This window comes from Sitophilus oryzae, unplaced genomic scaffold, assembly GCF_002938485.1.
Source record: "Sitophilus oryzae breed Bouriz unplaced genomic scaffold, Soryzae_2.0 scaffold_1816_pilon_pilon, whole genome shotgun sequence".
NCBI lineage: Eukaryota > Metazoa > Arthropoda > Insecta > Coleoptera > Curculionidae > Sitophilus > Sitophilus oryzae.
The window spans coordinates 1,255,290-1,279,443 of NW_022146520.1; the positions used below are offsets into that span (position 1 = coordinate 1,255,290).

At 35.6% G+C, this 24,154-nt stretch overlaps 1 protein-coding gene across 2 annotated transcripts in view; it reads left to right on the forward strand.

Annotated features, from left to right (window-relative positions):
* Positions 1-17,798, forward strand: part of LOC115883136 (neural cell adhesion molecule 2-like) — a 472,691-nt gene extending 454,893 nt beyond the window's left edge. For both annotated transcript variants that reach the window (XM_030901447.1, XM_030901448.1), the window contains 3 exons: positions 7,987-8,177; positions 11,897-12,036; positions 17,566-17,798. In XM_030901447.1, coding sequence (XP_030757307.1) covers positions 7,987-8,177; positions 11,897-12,036; positions 17,566-17,706 — 472 coding nt within the window. In that variant the 3' untranslated portion in view covers positions 17,707-17,798. The remainder of the gene's footprint in view (positions 1-7,986; positions 8,178-11,896; positions 12,037-17,565) is intronic.
* The last annotated feature ends 6,356 nt before the right edge of the window (positions 17,799-24,154 follow it).

Genomic DNA, 24,154 nt, shown 5'->3' on the forward strand with positions numbered 1-24,154 from the left:
TTTTAAGTGAAGTTTCACTTAAAAAACTTGCTTCCGTCTGTCCCTCTGTCCGCCAATGACATAACTCGATTGTATATTGACAATTCAAATATTTTACAAATATTAGATATCAATGATATTGACCTATAATTATTTTCTACATCTTGCGGTCCTGTATTGTATACTGGTATAACATTGGCTGTTTTCAAGACCTCTGGAAAACAACCTGTTGTAAAGCTTAATTATATGAGAAAGAGGATGCGATATTTAATTTGCAACTTCTTTTAAAAGTATATCTGGAATTTGATCTTCTCCAACTGACTTCTTATTTTCTAAATTTAAAAACATGTTAATGTATGTATTTTTTAATTTTAATGACTGTGTCTTAAATGCCCTAACTGGATAAAGTGATCACACACATTTAATTTGTTTACAATCTCTTCATCAATATTAGCTTTAATTTGAAAGTTATTTAAAACATTTATTTCCCGACTATTTTTCTAAGGATTTATCTTATTATCTAGTTATTTTTCTAGTGACATAGTGATTTGTTTCTCATTCAACTTGGTACAAAGGAATAAACATTATTTGATAACAATTTGGATAGTACTAACAAACATTATTTTTTAAAATAATATAAAAGCGAATGAAAATAAAACTACCGACAAACTTAAAAAACCATAAGATGCCAAGTCGATTCGGTTCACCGAAAAAAAAGGAGCTCTTTAAAGTATTTTAGTTGACTCTGAAAATCTATTTATAAAGATACCGACGCCGAAGGTAGAATAAAAGTAATTTGTTTCTCTTTGTGCGCGAATTCGAACTTTAAAATATTTGTGAACAACTCGTTACGAAGCAATTCCGCCCTCGTTTTTATTTTCGCCCACCCGATAAAGTTTAAACAATTTGTATTCGAACGGAGACGCGTACGGTTTCCGTTTTTGTTAACGATGTTAATTGAACGAAATGAGAAACGTTGTTCGAATTGTTCGCATTCCTCAAGAGTCGAAATCCGACTTGGTATGGAGCAAAGGTCAAAAAGTTTATTTTTTCAGTTTATTCTTTAGAATCAAAGAAAATGTTTTAAAATTCCTCAAGGGTGGACATTATTTACAAAAAAGTTACTTAGTTTACCTAGCAATTAATTCGAATTAAACGACAATAAACGACATAATGTCTAAAAAGTGCTATTCAAAGTTTATATGCAAGAGAACCAGCAGGCTTTAGAAGCGGTTTTAGCACGACTGATCACATACATACACTACACACATACACTACACTTGACTTGTCTGGACGCGACTGGACTGTACACGACGTGTTTTGTTTGAAAACAACTTTCGTTCCCGCATTTGTTTTTCTCATGATTGTGCTAGATTCAGCAACGTCCGACGTAACTGGATTGGACTGTGTTGGTACGAAATGGCCCTTAAAGAGAAACTCTCATCCGAGCAAAAGAATACAAACTTCCACTAGCCACAGCCTTTATAGACTTTGAGAAGGATTTCGGCTCGATATCTAAGGCAATAATAGAAGCCCTAGCAAAACAATGTATTGGCAAGCCTTATATACTAATAAGGAAATACTGCCAACACAGGAAGTTAAATACCTGGGAATAACCCTGGACAGTAAACTCCTGTGGAACAGGCATATTAAGAACACTACCAGCAAAGCCATAAAGGCTCTCATGATATGCAGAAGACTGGCCGGAAATAGATGGGGCTGCTCCCCTAACATTTTGCGCTGGATATATACCATGATAGTAAGACCCATGATTACTTATGGAGCAGTTGCCTGGTACACAAAACTAGAGCAACGGACGGCAAGGCTAAACCTATGCAAAGTCCAGAGACTAGCATGTGTTTGCATCACAGGAGCCATGAGAACCTGTCCAACAGCAGCAATGGAGGTCATTCTAGATCTAACACCACTGCACATTGCCATTGGTAGATATGCCAATGCGACAATGATTAGAATGGTCACTAACGGAATTAGTACTGGGAGAATTGTCAGATCAGAGGCTTGGAACACCCTCAAAAAGGAAATACCACTCCTGCAACTCCCAGTGGACGATATGCCAAGAAAATACAACTTTGACAAACATGTCAATGTAGTATTGAGCAATAAGAAGGATTGGAAGAGCGAAACGCTTGCCCAGCAGTTAAAAGACCATACCATAACTAGGTATACTGATGCTTCCAAAACCAATACGGGAACAGGGATCGGAGAGTTTGGGCCGAGAGCTAATTACTCCGAACCAATGGGCACTTACCCTAGTATCCTACAGGCAGAAATCTACGCTATCGAGAGATGCGTACAACTTATCTTAGATAGGAACTATCGGAAACAAGAAATAGCCATCTTATCTGATAGTCAAGCAGCGTTAAAGGCGATCAACTCAGTCTCAATCAATTCGAAATTGGTCAAAGAATACATAGAGAAGCTGAATAAATTAGGCAAAGAAAACAAAGTCCTCCTACACTGGGTGCCTGCTCACCAAGGGATAAAAGGCAATGAAAAAGCAAATAATCTAGGTAGAAAAGGAGCGAACACTCCACTAACTGGACCAGAACCGTTCTGCTTTCCAAGTGGTAACCAACTCAAGGCGGAACTCAAGAACTTGAAAGATTCCATCCGCAACCTGGAATGGAAATCTTGCAATGGTCTAAGACACTCGAAGAAGTTTCTGAGGGCTTAAGATCAAGAAAAATCACAGATCTTCCTGGGTCTGAGTAAGAACAATCTTCGGATTGTCACGGGGTTTTTAACAGGACACTGTCTCCTCAATGAACACCTCAGTAGATTGAAACTAAGAAAAAACGGCAAATGCAGATTCTGTCGGGAAGATGGGGAAACACCAGTACACCTCATCACTGAGTGCGCCGAGACGACAATCATTCGTGCCATGAATTTTGGTACGACTGATATTGGAGATGGAGAACTACCCTCTATAAAACCGTCCCAGATACTGGCTTTTGTCAAAGCCCTGGGACTGTATGATGAGTTATGATTCAAAAAAGGGGGACACAATGGATCTGTAAGGTCGAAGTGATTAACCCCCCTCCCACTCATTCTAAATTCTAAAAAAAAATTCTAAGCCTTATATAGAAAGTCTCGTCAATATATACAAAGAAGCCAAAGAAAGAATTATGTTATATAAAACAATTCCAGAGTTCCCAACTGGAAAAGGAGTACGAGTGTGAGACGCGATATCCCCAAAGCTGTTTACAGCAACATTAGAAGAAATCTTCCGTCAACTGGACTGGGCCAACAAAGGATTAAAAATAAATGGAGAGTATCTTAACCATCTAAAATTCGCTGATGACATAGTCCTAATTTCCAATAGTCCTGAAGAATTACAAGCACAAATTAATGAACTAAATACAATCAGCAATAAAATGGGTCTCAAAATAAACTTAGCAAAAATTAAGTAATGTACAACTAACTAGTGGAAAGAAAAAACATTCTAATATATAACACAACACTGGAAATAGTAGAAGAATATATATATTTAGGACAACTAATACACAGCTCCGGATCTCTACTACCAGAAATCAACAGAAGAAATTAAGTTAGCATGGAGTACTTATGGAAGAAACTTAATCATATTCAAATCTAGAATGCCACTCTAGCTAAAGAAGAAAACATTCGACCAATTTGTACTACCGACTGGTATGTCATACCCTATGCATGCAAAACCTGGACAATTAAAGGTTGATTCTCACTATACCTTCCATATCAGCTCCCTTCCGTCTCCCTTCCGTTTACATAAAATATTATATCCTCTAAATGGATAGGACAATGCACACTATCCGTTCCGTTTCCCTTCCGTTCCATATCCTTTCCTTCCATACATTTTTTGGCGGACGGACTGAAGCGTATCGGAAACAGCGTTGTCAAGTTTTTAAATTTGTACCAACTGTGTTAAAATTTTGTTGATATTTATTCATTCTATCACCTCTTAATTAAATCTGTTACGGTTTACAAAAGAAACAAATTTTTTAAATAAAACTTTACTAATGATATAAATTGTACAATAAAAAGTATGGAACTGATACGGAAGGGAAGCCTACGTATAGCGTCAATCCAGTAAAAATACGGAACGGATAGGGAATGGATATGGAATGGAAAAGGAAGGTATAGTGAGAATCAATCTTTAAACGGACATCACAAAGAAATTGCAAGTCGCACAACGCTCACCACTACAACTCTTTTATTTTTTCAGATAAATAAACGAAAGTTAGTACATTAGTATTTGACATAAATTAGGGTTGATTGACATATTCAATGGTTTTTGATCACTTCCTGTTTCACCGCAAATGAGTACAACTTTTGATTTTTTGGTACCTTCGGTATTTTTTTACATTATTGGAGAGAAGATGACAATCTGAATAGAATGACTTATCTTATGTCAAGTTTTAACATTCTCGTTTGAAAGAGTCGTATTTTAAATTTCAATCTGGTGCCATAGCTATGTTAAAAATTCTAATTTTTAATCAAGGAGTCTTGGAAAATAGAATTGATCGTCTAATGTTTTTTTGTGTTTTGTCCTGGCCGGTTAAAATATGCCCAAATCGTATTTAACTCACACTTGGTATTTCAAGTCAAATTGTCATTACATTTATGGCCATAGCACTCTAAATTAAACTTTAAAATGCTATTTTTTTAATTGAAAATGCCAAAAGGTGACATATGATTACCATTCTATATAGAATGTATTTTTTTATAAAATAGAGTGAAAAAATACCGAGAGTGTCTTTAAAAATCAAAAGTTGTTGTCATTTCCGGTGAAACCGAAAGTGACCGAAAACAATTAAAAGTCTTTTGAGTGTTTCAGAAAAGTATTTTCAGAAAAAAAATAAGAAGGATAGCTAAGCAATATAAAACGCGAGCGTTCTTCAATATACAAAATACTCTTCATTTCAAAATTCATTTTCACACATACTACCCAATAAGCAAAGTTTTGTCACATTTAGGGAACAGTATGTGCGCTTTATTTATTTTTACCAGGCAGAAGGCCCTGGTGACATAACAACGACGTCACCTAAGACACATTTCCCTTAAAGGAATAAAATGCTCACTGGGTAAGCCAATGAAAAATCAACATCAAACAAAAAATATGATATACAAAATTTCACCATATTTCACCATACTCTCTCTCTCTTTGGTCCGTTTCCCTGAAGAGGGATTAGTGACTATGATGTTCCTGTAGCGGTTTTTATCGTATTGTGCCAGTCCGCTCTGTTTTGAGCCATGCTGACGGTTTCATGAAGGCCTTGGCCGATTAGGTCTTTAGTTTGATCAACACATCTCTTGGGTGATCTTCCTCGTGGTCGCTTTCCCTCTACCTTTCCCTCGACTATTAGCAGCTGCAGTGAGTCCGTTCTTCTAGCAATGTGACCAATATATGTCAGAAAACATCGGTTTATTTTTTTTGAGAGGCTGAGTTGTGAGTTTAGTTCTTGGAGAACTGACTCATTCGTACGATGGGCTGTCCAAGGTATACGTAGCAGACGTCTATATGCCCACATTTCAAAAGCATCTATTCGCCTGGTATCGCTTTTCTTCAGCGTCCATGTTTCCGCCCATACGTAGCAATCAGGAAAACAAGCGAGTTCAGCAGTCTTAGTTTGGTGTTCTTAGTGATGGCTGTATCTTTCCATATCTTAGTTAATTTAGTTACGGCTGTTCTAGCCAGCGCAATTCTACGTCTTATTTCGCCTTCGCATGAGCCGCTGTTGTCGATTAGCGATCCCAGATATAAGTATTTATTAACCACCTTAAATCCAGCTATGTTTCCCACGTGAGGTTGGTTGTTGTTTTGTCGGTCCACAATCATGACAGTAGTTTTGTTAGGATTAAGTTTTAGCCCAAATTCTGTACTAGTTTCTTGGAGACGTTGCATAATAAATTCCATTTCTTCCACACTTGATGTTATGATTAGTGTATCGTCGGCATATCTTAGATTATTGATTTTCCTTCCCCCCACAGATACTCCACCTTGCCAGTTATCGAGAATATCACGCATTATGTACTCGGTATAAATATTGAACAATAGGGGTGAGAGAACACACCCCTGCCTGACACCCTTCATTGCTTGAAATCTATTTGATGTGACATCATTAATTCTTATAAGTCCGTAATTATGTTGGTATAGTTGTCGGATAAGTAGAATAAGGTGATCAGGAACCCCCATTTCCTTGAGTATTTGCCAAAGTTTTTGCCACTTGACTAGATCGAAGGCCTTAGAATAGTCGATAAAACAGAGATACATTTCTATGTTGAATTCTCGCGCTTTTTCTATTAACTGTCGTACGTTCCCTATCTGTTCTCTGGTACCCTTACCAGGCATAAAGCCAGTTTGTTCTTCTGCAATCTGTGGTAGTAGATATGGCCTGAGTCTGTTGTTAATAATCTGCAGGAGAATTTTGCATGCATGAGGAATTAAAGCAATCATTCGATAGTTATTGCAGTCTGCCGGATTACCCTTTTTATATAGTGGTATATATAGCGAGCTGCACCAGTCGTCTGGCCAAATTCCCGTCTTCCAAATCAGATTGCATATGAAATGAATAACATCAATTACCGGTTGCCCTATTGACTTTAATATCTCAGCAGCTACACCATCTATACCTGGGGCTTTATTTTTTTTGAGACGATTTAGGGGTGTTCAACTTCTGATTTAAGGATCTCCGGTTCATGTTCGAATTGGTTGGGACGATTATTATTATTAGAAGATTCACCATCTTCGTAAAGCTTTGTGCAGTACTTTCGCCAGACTTCAACAATACCATCCGGATCAGTAATCTTTCGACCATTTTCATCCTGTATAATTTGTGTACGTAGTTGAAACTCACGAGAGAGATATTTTACCTTATTGAATAGCTCTCTAGATTCGTTAGTTGCCGAGTGTCTTTCCAATTCTGTGCAAATCTCGTGGACGTGCTTGTTTTTATCCTGTCTACAGCTGTTTTTTATTTCTTTATTGATGTTTCTTAGTTTGTGTTCTTTGTCAAATGTTGTTGATATGACTAGGTTTCTTCTCTTTTCAAGCAAATTGATCGTATTATTCGACATCCAAGTTTTAGACTTTAATTTAATGTTTCCAGATGTGCAACTTCCTTTAACTATTTCATTTATCCAAGTCCTAGTGTCATTCCACATTTCTTGTACGTCATTTTTTAGTGTGGGCATTTTTACCGATTTCATTGTTTTCATTATTTCTTCTTTAGTAGGTACTGAATACCTTTTCGTTTTGATCAATTTCACTGCCTGTAGTTTACGATGGAACTTTGCCACTAGGATTTTATGATCTGATCCACATACCATGCCAGGTCTTGTCTTAACATTGGTAACAGATAACCGCCATCTACCGCTTATTAAGATATAGTCAATTTATTTTTCGTTTTTTGATCGGGTGAGGTCCAAGTTGACAATCGTCTAGGGTGTTGTTTGAACATGGTATTTGTTATTGCAAGATTGTTGTCTATTGCAAATTGTATAAGTCTCTCTCCTCTGGCATTTCTGTCTCCAAGTCCGTACATTCCTATAATATTTTGTAGGTTGTTATTGTCAGCTGACTTTCCCACCTTGGAGTTGAAATCACCTAGAATGACTAGGGGTTCCTTTTTGGGTGTGGCTGATACTAGTTGTTCTATTTCTTGATAAATATCCTCAACTTGTTTGTCATCTGCGTCAGTTGTAGGCATATATACCTGAATAAGATGCATGTTAGTAGGTTTTGTACGGATGGTGACTTTAATAATGCGGTCACAATTTCACCATACACCAACCATTAAAATAAAAAAGTATATTCGGCGCCAGATACCATATACACTCCTTGTGTTGTCACCTAACCTAGCCATATAAACTATAGGCTAGGTATGCAATAGCCAGTTTGTCTTAATAATATTATAACTCAATATTATTTTTTTTATAATAATTAATACAGCAATCTTTTGTACATTGTTCAGTCTTCATATCTGTTCAAATGTAATTTATTTTTTCCAGGCCCGATGCTAATAGTACTAAACACGTCCCCATGGAGGCGGTCATCAACGCGGATGACCTGATCGTGGACGGCTCCATTACAGGAGTGCGCACCCCCAATAGCTCAATCGAGCACACAATCACTGCTGAAGCTATCAGAAATGGAAACACCATCGAAGCCACCGATCCAGATATTATTAGGAATCAATATGGTAAGATATTTTATAACAAAATGGCTAGTAGATGATAGTAGTTGTAGTGGAGTGCCCAAAGATTTTTACCTCGGAATTCAATTACTTACTGTGATGTATTAATATGAAACCTTCTGTACTGTGTTTAGTTTGGTTTGGTTAGATAAAATACTAAAATGTTTACACATTTTTTTTTCGTTGCTTTTAATTTTTTATTTTAGTAATTTTAGTAAATTCTTAATTATTTCCTTCTTAATTTTTTGATTTTTTAAATTATTTTTCTAGGTAAATTAATCGAAATAAATAAATCTAATTCATAAGCTATACCTATTCTGCTTATATTCTAATAATTGAAATTTTGATTGAAATCGAATTATACAGGGTGGCGCGTGAAATTTTGTGAACTTATGTAAGTCAATTTAATGCATTTTCTAAAATTATGTAGAGTTCTACAGGGTGTCCCCAAAAAAAGTTACACATCAAAGTTATGTTTTTTGTAATGGAACACCCTATATATTAACTGATTTTTGGATTCTAGTAAAAAAATAAAGGTTTGTTTTATTAGAAAAGTATATGACTAAAATGTATAGTTTTTGAAATACATTCACCGGCACGAAAACTTTGAAAAACCCTAAAACTCTTATGTATTTTAAAGGTTAATATATTTTGTTTTAATAGACTGATTTTGATGATATTTTAAGTAGTGTGTATCCAAATTATTTGACTTTTTAGTATCTTTTTCTAAATTAAAAATGAAACTCCCCATCTGTTAATTATACGAGGGAAAACAAAATGTTGATATTTTGGTGAAAGTTTGAAACACCCTGTGGAATATGTTAGAATTAGAATTAGAATAAGTGGGAGGGGGGTTAATCTCTGCGACCTTAGAGATCTATTGTGTACCCCTTTCTTGAGTTATAACTCATCATACAGTCCCAGGACTTCCTACGGAGACCCGTGTCCCTCACAGTCGAGGAGCTACGACCCAGGCCGGGTAGACGAAACGGTAGCTTGTGTCGCCTGTTGGGTTTAGAGGTAGAAGGTAGGCTCCCGACCCTTGGAGGAGGTGGTAGCTTGTATGCCACTTGCGGAGGATGGTCTCACCCAAGTGTCAGCCACCTCTCCTGTAGTTCTCTTTGGGTTTGGCCCCTTGGAACTTTCATTGTTACTGTTCCCAGTGTCGCTAGAGGGTTTCTCCACAGCTTCACCGATGATGTTTTTATTACTATTATTATCAGATCTCATAGTGTTCCTATGAGTCGCTAGGGACAGTCGGTCCACTTCTACAGAGCCCCGCATGTAGAAGTAAGGGGTAATACAATGGGGTGCCCCCGGTACCCCAAGGTTGAGCTGTCCGTAGCCCCGCCCGGTATCGTTATATGTCTTGGTGCAATTCCCTGGCCACGACACTACAGTCAGGGACAAGACGATGAGTGAGATGCTTCTTAGACCAAGCCAAGTGCTAGAGGGGATTCCCCCCAGCACCTGACCAGGAGCTTCCCCACCAACGACAAGGTCTTGCATCTCCTAGGGAAGGTGGAATATGTTAAAACAGCAAGAAATTTAAAAATCATTTTATCATCTAGATACATCCTTTTTGGATGGTTTGTTTTTCGATTCATCTCATTAGCTTTATTTTTGTTGGAAATATTCGCTTTTGAAAAAGACATTAACATTTTCTCGTAATTTTTACATTAAGACCATGCCTTTGCTTTTGGGGCCTAGTCAACACATCTGGTAAGTTCTAGTCTCGAAGCAGACCTTCTTGACATAAGATTTTCTTCATTTAATCTTCTTCTTAGAGATCTTCCTCTATCAATTTGAAAAGCTGGCAAACGGCATTTTCTTAGCGATAAACTTACAATAAGTCGATCGTCTCGATTAGAAGTTCTCATACGAAGGTTCTTAGACGTACTCATGATTGACGACATGATACTAGATTGACGTCCTCATGGACGGGGTCATAATTCAAAAACCACTTAGTATACTCTATGGTATTAAGGTATTTTATTATTAACAGGAATTTTATAGCAAATTCACTGAACTAAACAAATATAGATATACAGGGTGGTCCGAACTGTATTCGGGAAACTTCGGCAGCATATTCTGCAGAAAAAAATAAGTATAAATGTTCGTATAGATGTATATCCAAAAATGCTTAGTTTCGGAGATACAGGGTGTAGAATTTTCATTTTTATTTCGATTTTTTCCAAATAATTTCTGCAGTAACGTCAATATTTGGATTAAAATTGGTGTCTGGGAGTTTTTTGAGAGAAATGTGATTTTGATATCAATATGACTCCTACTAGTAGAGGGCACCACCTACATATTTTTTAACTGGTTTGAAGAGTAATAACTTTTCGTCCGTACCTGTATAAACCTAATGAGTAAAAGAATATACATTCACGACGCATTTTACGTAAAAAAGGTCTCTTGGTAAAAATCGCTACGAGTAATGGTTTTCGAGATATTTGGAATCGAAATTATCAATACCTGTCATCACTGACATAAATTAAACACGTTGACTAAATAGTTATTAGACTGAGATCATAAATTTGAAATGTTTTTGTACCAAAAGTTCAACAAAAACTGTTTTATCATCATTTTTTTTTGCAGAAAAAATATGATTAATTTAAAAAAAAAAATTCCCAAATTTATTATTTCAGTGAAATAACTATCTAACTCAAAGTGTGTTTATTTTTCGTTAATAATGGCATGTATTGATTCCATTATTGGATTATTTCCATTCTCAATATCTTGAGAACGGTTGCCCTTAGCGATTTTTACAAAGAGATATTTTTTACGTAAAAAATCACAGAGATGTATATTTTTCCCTCGGTAGTTTTATACAGGTACGGACAAAAAGTTATTGCGCTTCAAAACGGTTAAACCACATGTAGGTGGCGCCCTCTACTAGTAGGAGTCATATTGACATCAAAATCAAATTTCTCATATCAAAAAACTTCCAGACACCAATTTTCATCTAAATATTGACGTTACTTCAGAAATTATTTGGAAAAATCGAAATAAAAATGAAATTTCTTCATCCTGTATCTCCGAAACTAAGCATTTTTGGGCATACATTTATACGAACTTTTTTACCTATTTTTATCTGCAGAATATGCTACCGAAGTTTCCGGAATGCATTTCGAACCACCCTGTATCTTTGACTCACCTTCTATATCTATAAAAATATTCTTGAAATGTGAAATACCATTAAACACATATTTTATAAAAGGTTTGGAGTGAAAATGATACAGAGCTTTTCAGGGGAATATGGAGCCCCCCATCTTGTAGTTATGTATATTATACTAAAGTAAAAGCCACGAATTTAAATGGGTAAACTTTGTAATATATCTTATTAACAATACAATCCTTTTTTAAAAATTCGTTCACAGTAAATGAATTCCGAGGTTTGTATCTCATAAAGGCTTAAAGCCAGTTAAAGCACTCCACTATTGAGATTATTTCAAAAATGGTTAACAACTTTTTTAACTTTGTAACACACACTTGCTTTACACATAACGTCATTTTCCTAATAAACTAACCATCTGATACTGCTTAGTTTACATGCAGAATGTATTATAGGAGGGCAATTTCTGGCGACTGGGAAGGGAAAAAATCATCCATGCCCTACTCCTCCTTTAATCTTGATGGCTTCTGACTTTTTTCATTTAATTTGAAATTTGCTGTTTACAAATTAATTAAAGGATATCTAAAATAATTTCTTTTATTTGCAGAGAGACGCCCTCTTCATGGTTTCATGCAAGTTTACGAATATGAACCACCGGGCTGCAGAGAAGAGGACGATCAAGAAGATGATGGCGAGGGTTATGCTTTCAAGCACGTTGCCAAAGAGATACATGCCCCAAGTCAAACGGTATGTGTTTTGATAATTTGATAACATAATTTACACCACCAATATGCTTTAGATATCTCTGTTATTTAAGTACTGTGTTACCTTTCTAAGCAGCAAATAAATTTACCACATAACATTTTATCAAATAGGGCATAATTTTAAACGTAGAAGAAGAATAAATTCTCATAAATAAATGATTATTTATATCGAATTTGGAATATTCATTAAATTATCCAGCGCTTTGAACTTTGAAACATAAGTTATTAAATTTTAATTACTATTTTAAAAACCCGAGGCCTGATAACTTTGGGTGTATTATAGAATGTTATCGTTGATTTAAAGAACTGGGAAGATACATAACCTAATGGACGAATTCGTGTCAAGGCTGATTTGATTTTTCCTTACGTCTCCTCCCTTAGTAGTGATGGGAATACCGGTTCCACATGAGTCGCGTTACAGTAGCGACCGTTCCAGAAAAATACCGCGACAAAATACCGCTATTTTGTAATCGAGGTTCCGACTTACACAGTGTCGCGTTCCTCGCTTATGCAGTATTTCTGGCATTAGTTACCTGCTCCCAACCAGCGTTGTCAGATTCTTACAATTGTACCAGCTGTTACAACCATTCGTGGCATGAACTTAGGTACAACTGATATTGGAGATGAAGAATTTCCCTCTATAAAACCGTCCCAGATACTGGCTTTTGTCAAAGCCCTGGGACTGTATGATGAGTTATAACTCAAGATAGAAGGACACGTTAGATCTGTAAAGTCGCAGTGATTAACCCCCTCCCACTCATTTCTACATTCTGCCACCTCAAAATAGATTTTGCTCAGATTTATTGACTTTTCCACCACCGTTTTTTAAAAACTGCAACTACTCCCAACCTTGCCGTAATCTCTGTACCCGTGTAAATTAATAAACAATTTCATAGACAAATTTTTCAACAATACAGGATGACTAGAAGAATTTATGACAGTTAGAATATGTTAGGTTTCAATTTTAGAAATTAAACTATTAAATAAAATAAAAAATATGACCTATACCCTAAACTGACGTTGTTTTTATTATTTAAGCACGAATAGAATTGACTTAAAATATGTACATGCATTTATTGGTATTCAATACTTTTTATTCACCATCTATCCAGAGTGAAGAATTTTTATTTTTTACAATAATAATTTAGATTTATATTCTTCTGATCGACGTTATAACCGCTGCAATTTAAAGAAGAAAAAAACACATTTGTAAGATAATTACATTTTTCTATCTTTTGTTCTTAAAATATGTTTGCTTTAAAAACCTAAACAATAAGAAAATGACATAATTAGAATCATTATTTATATTTTATTTGATTTGCTTTTACGTTTCATCTTTCTAACAGCGCTATTTTATACCATGCCTAGTACATACCAAAAATCGCTATTTTGAAAGTAACGTAGCGACGGGAGCACCAACGCCAATAGCAACCGACCAAATCGCGACAGAAGAAAACGGAACCCAGAAGCGCTCCAGCGACTGCTGGAATGAAGTACGTCGCCGCCGAGGTCGAGCGTCGATAATCAGTTACAGCAGTTACTTCTGTTCGCGACAGGGAACTACAACTCTAGGAGCGCGACGGCTGGAGCGAACACGTCCCGATCGAGATCGCGCGGCCTTACGGACATACCAGTTCCAGATACTACTGTTGGCGACCGACAAAATCGCGACGGCTGGAGCTAAACACGTCGCTATGCGGTTACTACTGTTGACTACGAGCTAACTTCAAGAGCGATTATAAATAATTTATTTGCAAATTATAAATAATTTAAAATTTTGTCGTCATTATGATCGTCGTTCTTCAGTAACAGGTTCCTGATTCGTTGTGGAGCGTGACACGACGTTACAAAAAAATACCGCTCCAAAATCGCGTTACTCAAATACCGACACTTCACTAGTCTCAAGTGCTGTACGGTGGAGACACCAATCGTTCTGCGGCCAACGCATAAAACACTGATTTTCTCTAATTCGGCCAGCAAAGGCAAATCGAAGACGGTGTAGAACAAATACGTTTAAATAAAATATTCGACGGCCTCCCCATCAGAGCAATGAGAGGATTTGCGTCCCAGTATTGAAGGAGGCAGAAAATCGAGTCGAATGGTTTCAAGACATAGGTTCATCCTTGTTTAGTCAAACCTCCTACAAACCAAGGATAGACTTATGTAGGAAATGCATTGAAATTCTATAGCCATCCTTCAATATCGGGACAGGAATTTAAGCGGTAACCTCCGTATACTTTATTTTAAACGTATTTGGTGTAGAACTAAAAGCGACAGTGTTGCCATATTAAAATGTGTAATATCTGTAATACGTTTGACGAAAATATCTTTGGATGAAAAATCCGCGTTTGTGTATTGAAAAGTTATTCGTGATAAACATAGAATAAACAACAAAAATAAAAATTCTTTTATAGGTACTAAATAATTCGTATGATCGAAAAAAGTCGTTTAATTGGCTTGGAAATTACAACTATTGACATTTACCATAATATTGTACATATGAAATTACAACGATCTTCATTTCCGAGCCAACTCTGACGCCGCTCTTTGTTTAATCATAAATATTATATTAAATTGTTTGATGATAGAAAATCCGTATTATTAACGTACTGTACCCAAAATCCATAAACCTACGGATTAATCAGTAGTTCTGGCAACACTGTCTCCGGTAATCACCCATTCTGTCGACTGAAAGCAGAACTACGATACAGTATTCTTTATTCGCCGCGCTGTAAAGGACTATCAGCGCGCAGCGGGGCAGGGCTAAACTAAATCTCGGAATTCTCGGACAGGCTGACGGTAACGCCAGCTACATCTCGGACAGGTTTTGTATCACGAAATTACCCATAAGGTTGCGCATCTTCTTATTTCTTCAATCAACGGTGAAATACGAGGCATGTTTTTTAACTAAGTACCGTTTTGGAATTAAAAAAAACGTGCAAAGATATCGCAATAATTTTATTTTTACATGAAAGCCTGTACCTTAATCTACTTTTCTACATAATTTCCGTGAATATTGAGGCACTTGTCATAACGTGGCACCAGTTTTTCAATACCCTCCTCATAAAATTCTGCCGCCTGACTGGTTAACCACTGTATCACAACTGTTTTGACTTCGTTATCGTCTTGAAGACGCTGACCGCCCAGGTGTTTCTTCAAGTGCAGGAATAAATGGTAGTCACTGGGCGCCAGATCAGGGCTGTATGGAGGATGATCTAGAGTTTCCCATTTAAAAGATTTGATGAGATCTTTGGTCCGATTAGCCACATGTGGACGGGCATTGTCATGCAGCAAATCAATACTCTTACTCAACTTGCCACGTCTTTTGTTTTGGATTGCACGGCGCAGATTGTTCAATGTCTCACAATAAGATGCTGCATTGATTGTCTCATTACGAGGCAGAAACTCCACTAGCAATACTCCTTTTCTGTCCGAAAAAACTGTGCACATGATTTTCCAGGCAGAAATTGTTTGCTTAAACTTCACTGTTTTGGGTGATGATGAATGTCGCCATTCCATGGACTGTTGTTTCGATTCTGGTGTGACGTAGGCCACCCATGTTTCGTCACTAGTAACAATTTTGTCTAAAAAATCTTCACCTTCATTGTGGTACTGCTCAAGGAAAGTCAATGCACTGCCTAAACGTTGGGTTTTGTGCAAATCCGTCAACATTTTCGGAACCCAACGTGAACACAATTTCCGGTAATTCAAGTTCTCGGTCACAATGCGATACAAAACACTACGAGAACATTGAGGAAAGTAGTCGCACAATGATGAAATTGTAAAGCGTCTGTTTTCTTTCACCTTTTCGTCCACTTTCTGCACCAAATCTTCATTAACGACCGAAGGACGCCCACTCCGTTCTTCATCATGCACATTTGTGCGGCCATCTTTAAATGCTCTCACCCATTTCCTTACCATTCCATCACTCATAATGTTTTGTCCGTAAACTTCACAGATCTCACGATGAATATCGATCGGTTTTACGCCTTTAGCACTAAGAAATCGTATGACAGCCCGTACTTCACAATCGGCGGGGCTCACGATTGTCGGAGGCATCTTAAACACTCAATAAACAACGTATACAATGAAGAATCAGACTGTACTGGCGTCTGTGCATAGACAAGAGATGGAGGTAGCCAGCGCGCATGCGCGGAACGCCGACCGTAGCGCTGCGGCGGCGGAATCGCAAAACGGTACTTACTTAAAAAACATGCCTCGTACTTTATGTTTATACGCCATCTATTGGGACAATGGTAAATTAACATAACCCATGTATTTACGGTTGGTAGCACTAAGAATAGGTTAGTAAGTTTGTTTTTATAAGGTTCCTAGTAACATAAAATAGAGTAATAAGAATATGGCGGCAGTTTGTTTGTGTTGTTGTTTGTTGTTCGTTTTAGTTTTTGTTCTTGTAATTGTTAACAGAAATAAAACTCGTGAAGAGTAAAAAGACCTGGTTTAATTAAAAAGTAAATTCACGGACCTCAAAACAACACTTTATACCCGGCACTCCTAATTCTGCCGTATCCAGCGCTGCGATCTGCGATCGGAATCAACTGAAATGCACCAAGCCTATACCGAGTGTTGCATCATCGTTGGGAGCATAGAAAATCCCATGCAAAATTTGAACTGTCCAGATATTGGCTCCCATGTGGATTTTATAGCGAACTCGTAAATAGACTTTTTAAAGGTCTACATTTGGTAAACACACATGCCAAATTTGAACAATTTTGGACAAGCCGATTTTAGGAAATTTATTCGTCTATCTTCGGGGACTTTCGTCTATCTTCGGGGACTTTTGACACATATCAGCCCAAGTATAGAAAAATAATTTAAAACCATTTTCAAAACTGTGGGATTTTTTTCCACCAATTTCTCTAATTTGACTGGGCTAATAGCCATGGAACAGATTGAAAGTCATAACAGTGTGATATATTAATTACATTATAGCTCATCCCTAGATATAAAAACTGAGGGTACATACACATTCATTATAAAAACATAGCCTGTAAATAAAATCTTGCCCTTAAAATATATATGTAGAATGTAGAATGTTTAGGAGGGGAGTTAATCACTGCGACCTTACATATCTATTGTGTGTTCCCCTTTCTTGAGTTATAACGAGTTTATAACTCATCATACAGTCTCAGGGCTTTAACAAAAGTCAGTATCTGAGACGGCTCCACAGAGGCCAGCTCTCCATCCTCGACATCAGCGGTACCAAAGTTCATGGCACGAATGGTCGTCGTCTCGGCGCACTCAATGATAAAGTGTTCTGGTGTTTCCCTAAAAGATATATACCAACCTAAGCATGGCTCAAATATATATTAAATATTTCTATTAATTAATGCGAATCTGGTAAAAAATATACTAAAACCCCCAATAATACACATTTTGGATAATTAATTTTGGATTTTTCTCAAATGGTTGCCTCACTATTCAGTATACTAATTTCAGTTGTAACACATGAGTGTCTTCTATGATTAACTAAACGTCTCGTTTGTTCCAGATGTACCGCAGCCTCCAGAGGCCGTGCCGGACGAACCCGGTACCGCCGCCGGCCATCGCCGGATCCCAAACGCTGACGCACAAGTACCGCGGCCCGGAAGTCGTCACCACATCGAACCGGATACAGGAGAGTTGCATATAAGAAAGAGTAATTAAGATCATCTCATTGTTTTTATCATTGTAATATATTAATGTATTTAAAGTATAAAATAAATAAAGACGTTCTTGTCGTTATTGTTTTCTTTTATTTACTTCTCCATAGTAATTTACTACTTCTCAGTAGTAAATTACATTCTGCTTTATAGTTGAGTGCTTTAAGCCCTTATGGGATACAAACCTCGGAATTCATTTACTGTGAACGAATTTTTATAAAACTTTTTCCATTGTATTGTTAATAAGATATATTAAAAAGTTTACCCATTTAAATTCGTTGCTTTCACTTTAGTATTTAAATAAACACACATACAGTCGAAAGTTTTAAGTATTTAAGTAAACACACAATACCATCGAAAACGTTTCGCAAGGCATAACGGCCAGGATATTTTTTTTTCAAAAAATCCAAAAACACGTCAATTTTGTTTGTGAGGAGACAACTTTTGCCCCAAAAATGATTGCAAAATCTTCAACCCTCTAAGCGGGGGTGTTATCCCCCAACTTTTTTCAAATGGGAAGGGAGGTCAAGTGGTACCGTAATGAAAAGGGCTTTTTATTCTCTATACTTTTCCGCTTTGTTTTTGAAAATCGGTCGAGTCATTGAGAAAATATGAAGGATTGAAATTTGAAAAGCTTATTTTATCAGAGTAAATGATAAGGATAAATTCCTTCGACCAATTTGCTGTTTTTTCTTATTATTTCTAGATGTTTACGCATTTTTCCACTTGCCACAAGGTTGAACGATCAGGTGCGGCAGTTGCTAGATAGCTGTTCTGTGACTTGTGCGTTGAAGTTCTTCTCAATATCGTTAAACTGACTCAAAATAGAATTTCCAAAAATACCAGCCCACACGTTCAATTTCTGAGGGTTTTGTGTATGCGCCTCGTGAAAAAACCCTCAGCCCAGTACCGACAGTTATGCCGATTAACTACACCGTTCAAAAAGAAAGTACACTCATCCAAAAAACACACATTAAATAGGAAATTATTATCATTCGCAACTAGTTCACTCACAGTTTCACAAAATTGCAAGCGACGATCAAAATCGTCTTCGTTGAGTTCTTGTACCAACTGAATTTTGTACGGGTGTAACTTGTATTTTTTAATATCCTTTGGACACTTGTACGATTCACGCCGGTCTCATTGGCTAATTTTCTTGTACTCAGCGAACTATCCATGGCAACTTGGCCCAATACGAATACCTCCATAGCTTCATTTACTACAGGGTTTTCCCTCTGACTCTTTTTATTCATAACGAAACCAGTTTCGCGAAATTTTGCTACTAATTCGCGAACAATTTTGCTATAAAGGTGTTTTTCAGGATGGCATTCATTGAATATCTGCGGAACCCGATTGCTACATTCATTATTTTTAAAATAAAGTTCGATTATTTCTACTTTTTCTGCAAGTGAGTACACCATAATTGTTAAAAAGTTTAACGATATTGAGAAGGACTTCAACGCCCAAGTCACAGAACAGCTATCTAGCAACTGCCGCACCTGATCGTTCAACCTTGTGGCAAGTGAAAAAATGCGTAAACATCTAGAAATAATAAGAAAAAACAGCAAATTGGTCGAAGGAATTTATCCTTATCATTTACTCTGATAAAATAAGCTTTTCAAATTTCAATCCTTCATATTTTCTCAATGACTCGACCGATTTTCAAAAACGAAGCAGGAAAGTATAGAGAATAAAAAGCCCTTTTCATTGCGGTACCACTTGACCCCCCTTCCCATTTGAAAAAAGTTGGGGGATGACACCCCCGCTTAGAGGGTTGAAGATTTTGCAATCATTTTTGGGGCAAAAGTTGTCCCCCTCACAAACAAAATTGACGTGCTTTTAAATTTTCTAAAAAAAAATACCCTGGCCGTTATGCCTTGCGGAACGTTTTCGATGGGCCACCCTGTATACAAATGCATACATACAAGATGGATCCGTATTCCGGAAAAACTCTGTATCAAGATTCCTATTTGAGATTTTCACTCCAAACCTTTTACAAAATATATGTTTAATGATTCAATGAAGTTCACATTTCAAAAATATTTTTATAGATATACAGGGCGAGTCAAATATATATCTATATTTGTTTAGTTCAGTGAATTTCCTATAAAATTCCAGTTCCAAAAATACCTTAATACTAATAATACTTAATAGAGTATACTAAGTGTTTTTTAAATTATGGCTACGTCCAATCTAGACGTCCAGGAACCTTCGCATGAGAACTTCTAATCGAGACGGTGGCGGTGGACTTATTGTAAGTTTATCACTTAGAAACCGCCGTTTGTCAGCTTTTCAAATTGATACCTGAACCCCGTACATTTCAAAATAATTTTAAATTGTGCACATTACCTTCCCACATATACCCACAAAATATTTTGTTTCTACATTTTTCCGTTTTCGTATAATCAACCGAGGCGAAAGAGGTCCGCCACCCTGTATAAACCGTTAAATGCTAAACGTTTATTTTGTTACTTTTTCGGACTAGTGAGTCTTAAGAGTAAGTAAATAAACAACCTCTAATGTTTGATATTCAATAATCTTTGTATTCCTGGTTTCGTTTTCTTCTTGTTGAAATCCAAAAAAGACAGCTGATTTCTAGTTTTATTATATCCAGATCTTTTGCTCGAACTAAAAACTAAAGGAGAGAAAGAAAACCGGAAGAATAAAAATGAAACAAAAAATGTTTTCTCTTTTCTTCTTCGTCTTTTTAACTTTCCACTTTTGCCATATCCATTTTTCGCAAAGTATTGCCAGCCGAGAATTATTTTATTTTCTTCCTGTTGAAATTTACCTTCATTTTTTTCTATTTTGGTGTTTACCAATACAAAAAGCAAGAAAAATTCTTTTCAAAGAGAGCAGAGCGAGGTGAGAGGTTTTTAAATTTTAAACTGACGGCGTAGTTCGGAAAAATAAATATGCGGTAAAGGAAGGTAACACGCTAGCTGAAAAGTCAAAGGGTTTATTTAGAAATGAAGTATACTTATATTATATAATGATGATAAATTATATTTATTTTGATTAAAAATACTCTCTCCATTGGAACAGCTTTGTGTATCGTTGATTTTTTTTGTAAGATTCGTCGGTGTTACAGGCAAAGTGTCATTTGTAATGGGTGAAATTTGATTTATTTAGGTATCAGTCATTTTCGCAATCAAATCTGCCCAGTTATTGGAATAATTTGTCAAGTGAACTGTCTAGATTTAGTTAAGAAATACCTAAATACTTTAAGTTATTTATTAATTGAATCGTTCATCTGGGAAAGGTGGCATGTCCACTTTTTCAAATTATACAGGTGAGACAAAAAACGTCTCAAATAAGTATTTTTCAGAAAAATGTTGTTTTAAATTTATTTTATGATAATAGGGGATAAAAGTTACTAGATTAACCTAAAAAATTTAGGTTACACATACAGGATGTTCGAAATTTAGTTTTTTTACCTTTTCTAGTTTTGAGATGACCCGTTTTCAAAATGAACCAACGAAAAAACCCAAAAACCAAACAAAACTGACATATTTTAACAAAAATATTATTACTTTGTTAATAATTTAAAAATTTAAACTACAACAAACACTGAACAAAAAAATCCTTGGGAAACACATTAATATCCTTCGTCTGGTGGCTCATCTGCATTCGTAGTAGGCCACTCACAGATCCCATCGTAAAATGCTTTAAAGTTTTCTAAGATATATTGAAGAATATTTGTTTTTTCAGGTCATTGATTTTTTTCTCATTGATAGGTATTTTTCCTTGATACGCAGGGTTGTTTTGACACTTAGAAATTACCAGAGGTGGAGTATCAGTCTGCATAGTCTTTGCAAGAAGAAAGCGTTCCTTCAACACGTTATCGATGTACGGTTTTGCGATTACAACGCTGGGTTCTTTACAATCAAAGGTAAACTCATAATACTGATTAACTGCAAAACTCGACTTATTTTCTTTGGAAACCTCCTTGCCAATGCTACGCAAAGAAAGAACTTTTTTTTTAAATACTTAGGCCACCAGGTTTAGAAAGCAGCTATGTCTTGATGAGTGACATGTTTAACTTCAAATTTGTTTTCCGTCTATCATATGCTATAATCAGCGTCTATCCGATTGGTCAATATCAATCGTAAAGTGGTGTGTTAGAGCAAACTTAGTTTATAAAGAATCATTAAAGAAGCATCTCTGGGAGATGTCCCATTTTCATAATGACTGTTATTATACACTACCTAAAATCATTAGGAAACTATATCAAGAGATGGCTCGTTTTCACACAGAACATGCGTCTAGAGCGTTAGATTCTAAAGCTGATAAAAACGGGATTTTGAAAATTTTGGAAATGATCCCTTTCTCAAATGACCGATTCAATTATTCTACAATTGGTTTTGTTCAGAGTAAATCTAGAAGAGTATTGTGTCAGAACTTAAAAACATCGACACTATTTTTTTGACAATCATGTTTTCTTTTGTTAAGTTTATAAAAGGAATCGAAAAGAAGCTGCAAAAATATCGGAATTCACATAGGAGGATAACATAAATTGTTTACCTTAAACTTTGCATACTATTACTATCAAGTAGTAGTCATGGAGGGGGGGAGACACAAGATTCCTTTAACGTAGAATTCATGATTATACGACTGTATGATAAATATAATGGGGTCTGCGGCTAGCCTGTAGAAAACTGAATATTTAGTTATAAAAAACTAAATTAAATTCGATATGTTAATTATCGATAATATACTCGTAATACCAGTTGATCAATTGTAGTGGTTACTCGCAGTCTATTGTGTTCCCTTGATCTTGATTCAATTATTTTATAAAAATCGAGTATTAGTGGCTTATACCCAAGCAGCAACCAACTTAAAAGTTGATTCTCACTATAACTTCCGTTTCCATTCCGTCCGCCCATATTTTTTTGTATTGACGTTATACGTAAGCTTCCGTTCCGTATCAGTTCCATACTTTTTATTGTACGATTTATATAATTACGAAAGTTTTATTTGAAAAATGTGTATCTTTTGAAAAGGTAATAGATTTAATTAAGAGGTGAAAGAATAAATAAATATCAACAAAATTTTAACAGAGCTGGTAGAAATGTAAGAACTTGACAACGCTGTTTCCGATACGCTTCAGTCCGTCCACCAAAAAAATATATAGAAGGAAAGGATATGAAAAGGAAGGGAAACAGAACGGATAGTGTGCATTGTCCTATTCATTTACATGATATAATATTTTATGTAAACGGAAGTGAAAAAAATCGTCGTAAAATATACAGGGTGTTTCATTTAAATTAAAGAAGGTTTCATTTAAATTAAAGAAGGCTTTTAAAGCTATAGTACAATTCTTTTAAAAGTTCCTCAATATGGGCGACCTAGTTACGAAAATTGGTAATTTTTTTTAATGAAAAATAAGTTGGCGTTAGCGAATTCAGAAATTGATTTACTCTTTGGTTAACCACAGAGAATAGGTACATTAAAGAAATGCTAACTTCATGTTAAAAAATGGAAACAGACGTCACCTGGTGTCGCCTGGCAGTACTAGCTAAATTGAGGGGAATTGGAGGGGCGGGGCTTAAAAGAGGGGAAATTTTTTAAAAACTTTTATAAGTATCACTGACTTACTGTTTAAAGTTAATAAACATATTTTTTATTACATTAATATAATGTAATGTATTAAAAAATATGTCTATTAACTTTACACAGCAAATCAATGATATTATTAAAGACTTATTATTTTCAGAGAAAATTCATAGTAAATAAATTACACATTAGTAAACAATATCATTTATTTTTTAGAGCTGCGATTTATATTACAATAATATTGAAATATATATATTTTTTTAACAATGAAAAAGAATATCCCGAACCTGAAAAATAAAGATGATCAATTAATGACTTAAATTAGTTCAAAATACATTTTGCAAATAACTAGTGAATTGGAAAGATAAACATACTATTAAAAAGACATTTTAGTAGTATGTTATCATCTATTACTGATAATACATTACATAAGTATATAATAGGTAAATAACATGCATAAGGCACTATGATACAACTACCTGTATCATGATAACACACTAATATGACAAAAATATATGCTAATTTAAATTCCTTTAATGATCTAATGAAACACTATCTAGCCTCAATGCATGCCATTCCAAAGGCAAAAAAAACTGTTATACTAAATAAATATAATCTGAATAAAACATAAACCAAGCCAACGTGCATAAAAAACCAAAAAATGCATCAAAAAATACTTTTATCAGATCATACCCTTGGATATATTATGTATTTTATATATCGCACATCCCGTTCAAAAGTTTACTAACTCAAAATAGAGAATATAGAGAACATTGTCAAGAGAAGTAAAAGAAAATTTAAGTTAAGGCAATATGCTCCTTTTTGGATATTAATGGCCAAATAATATAATGTTGATTTAATAAAATTTTACTGGCATCCTTC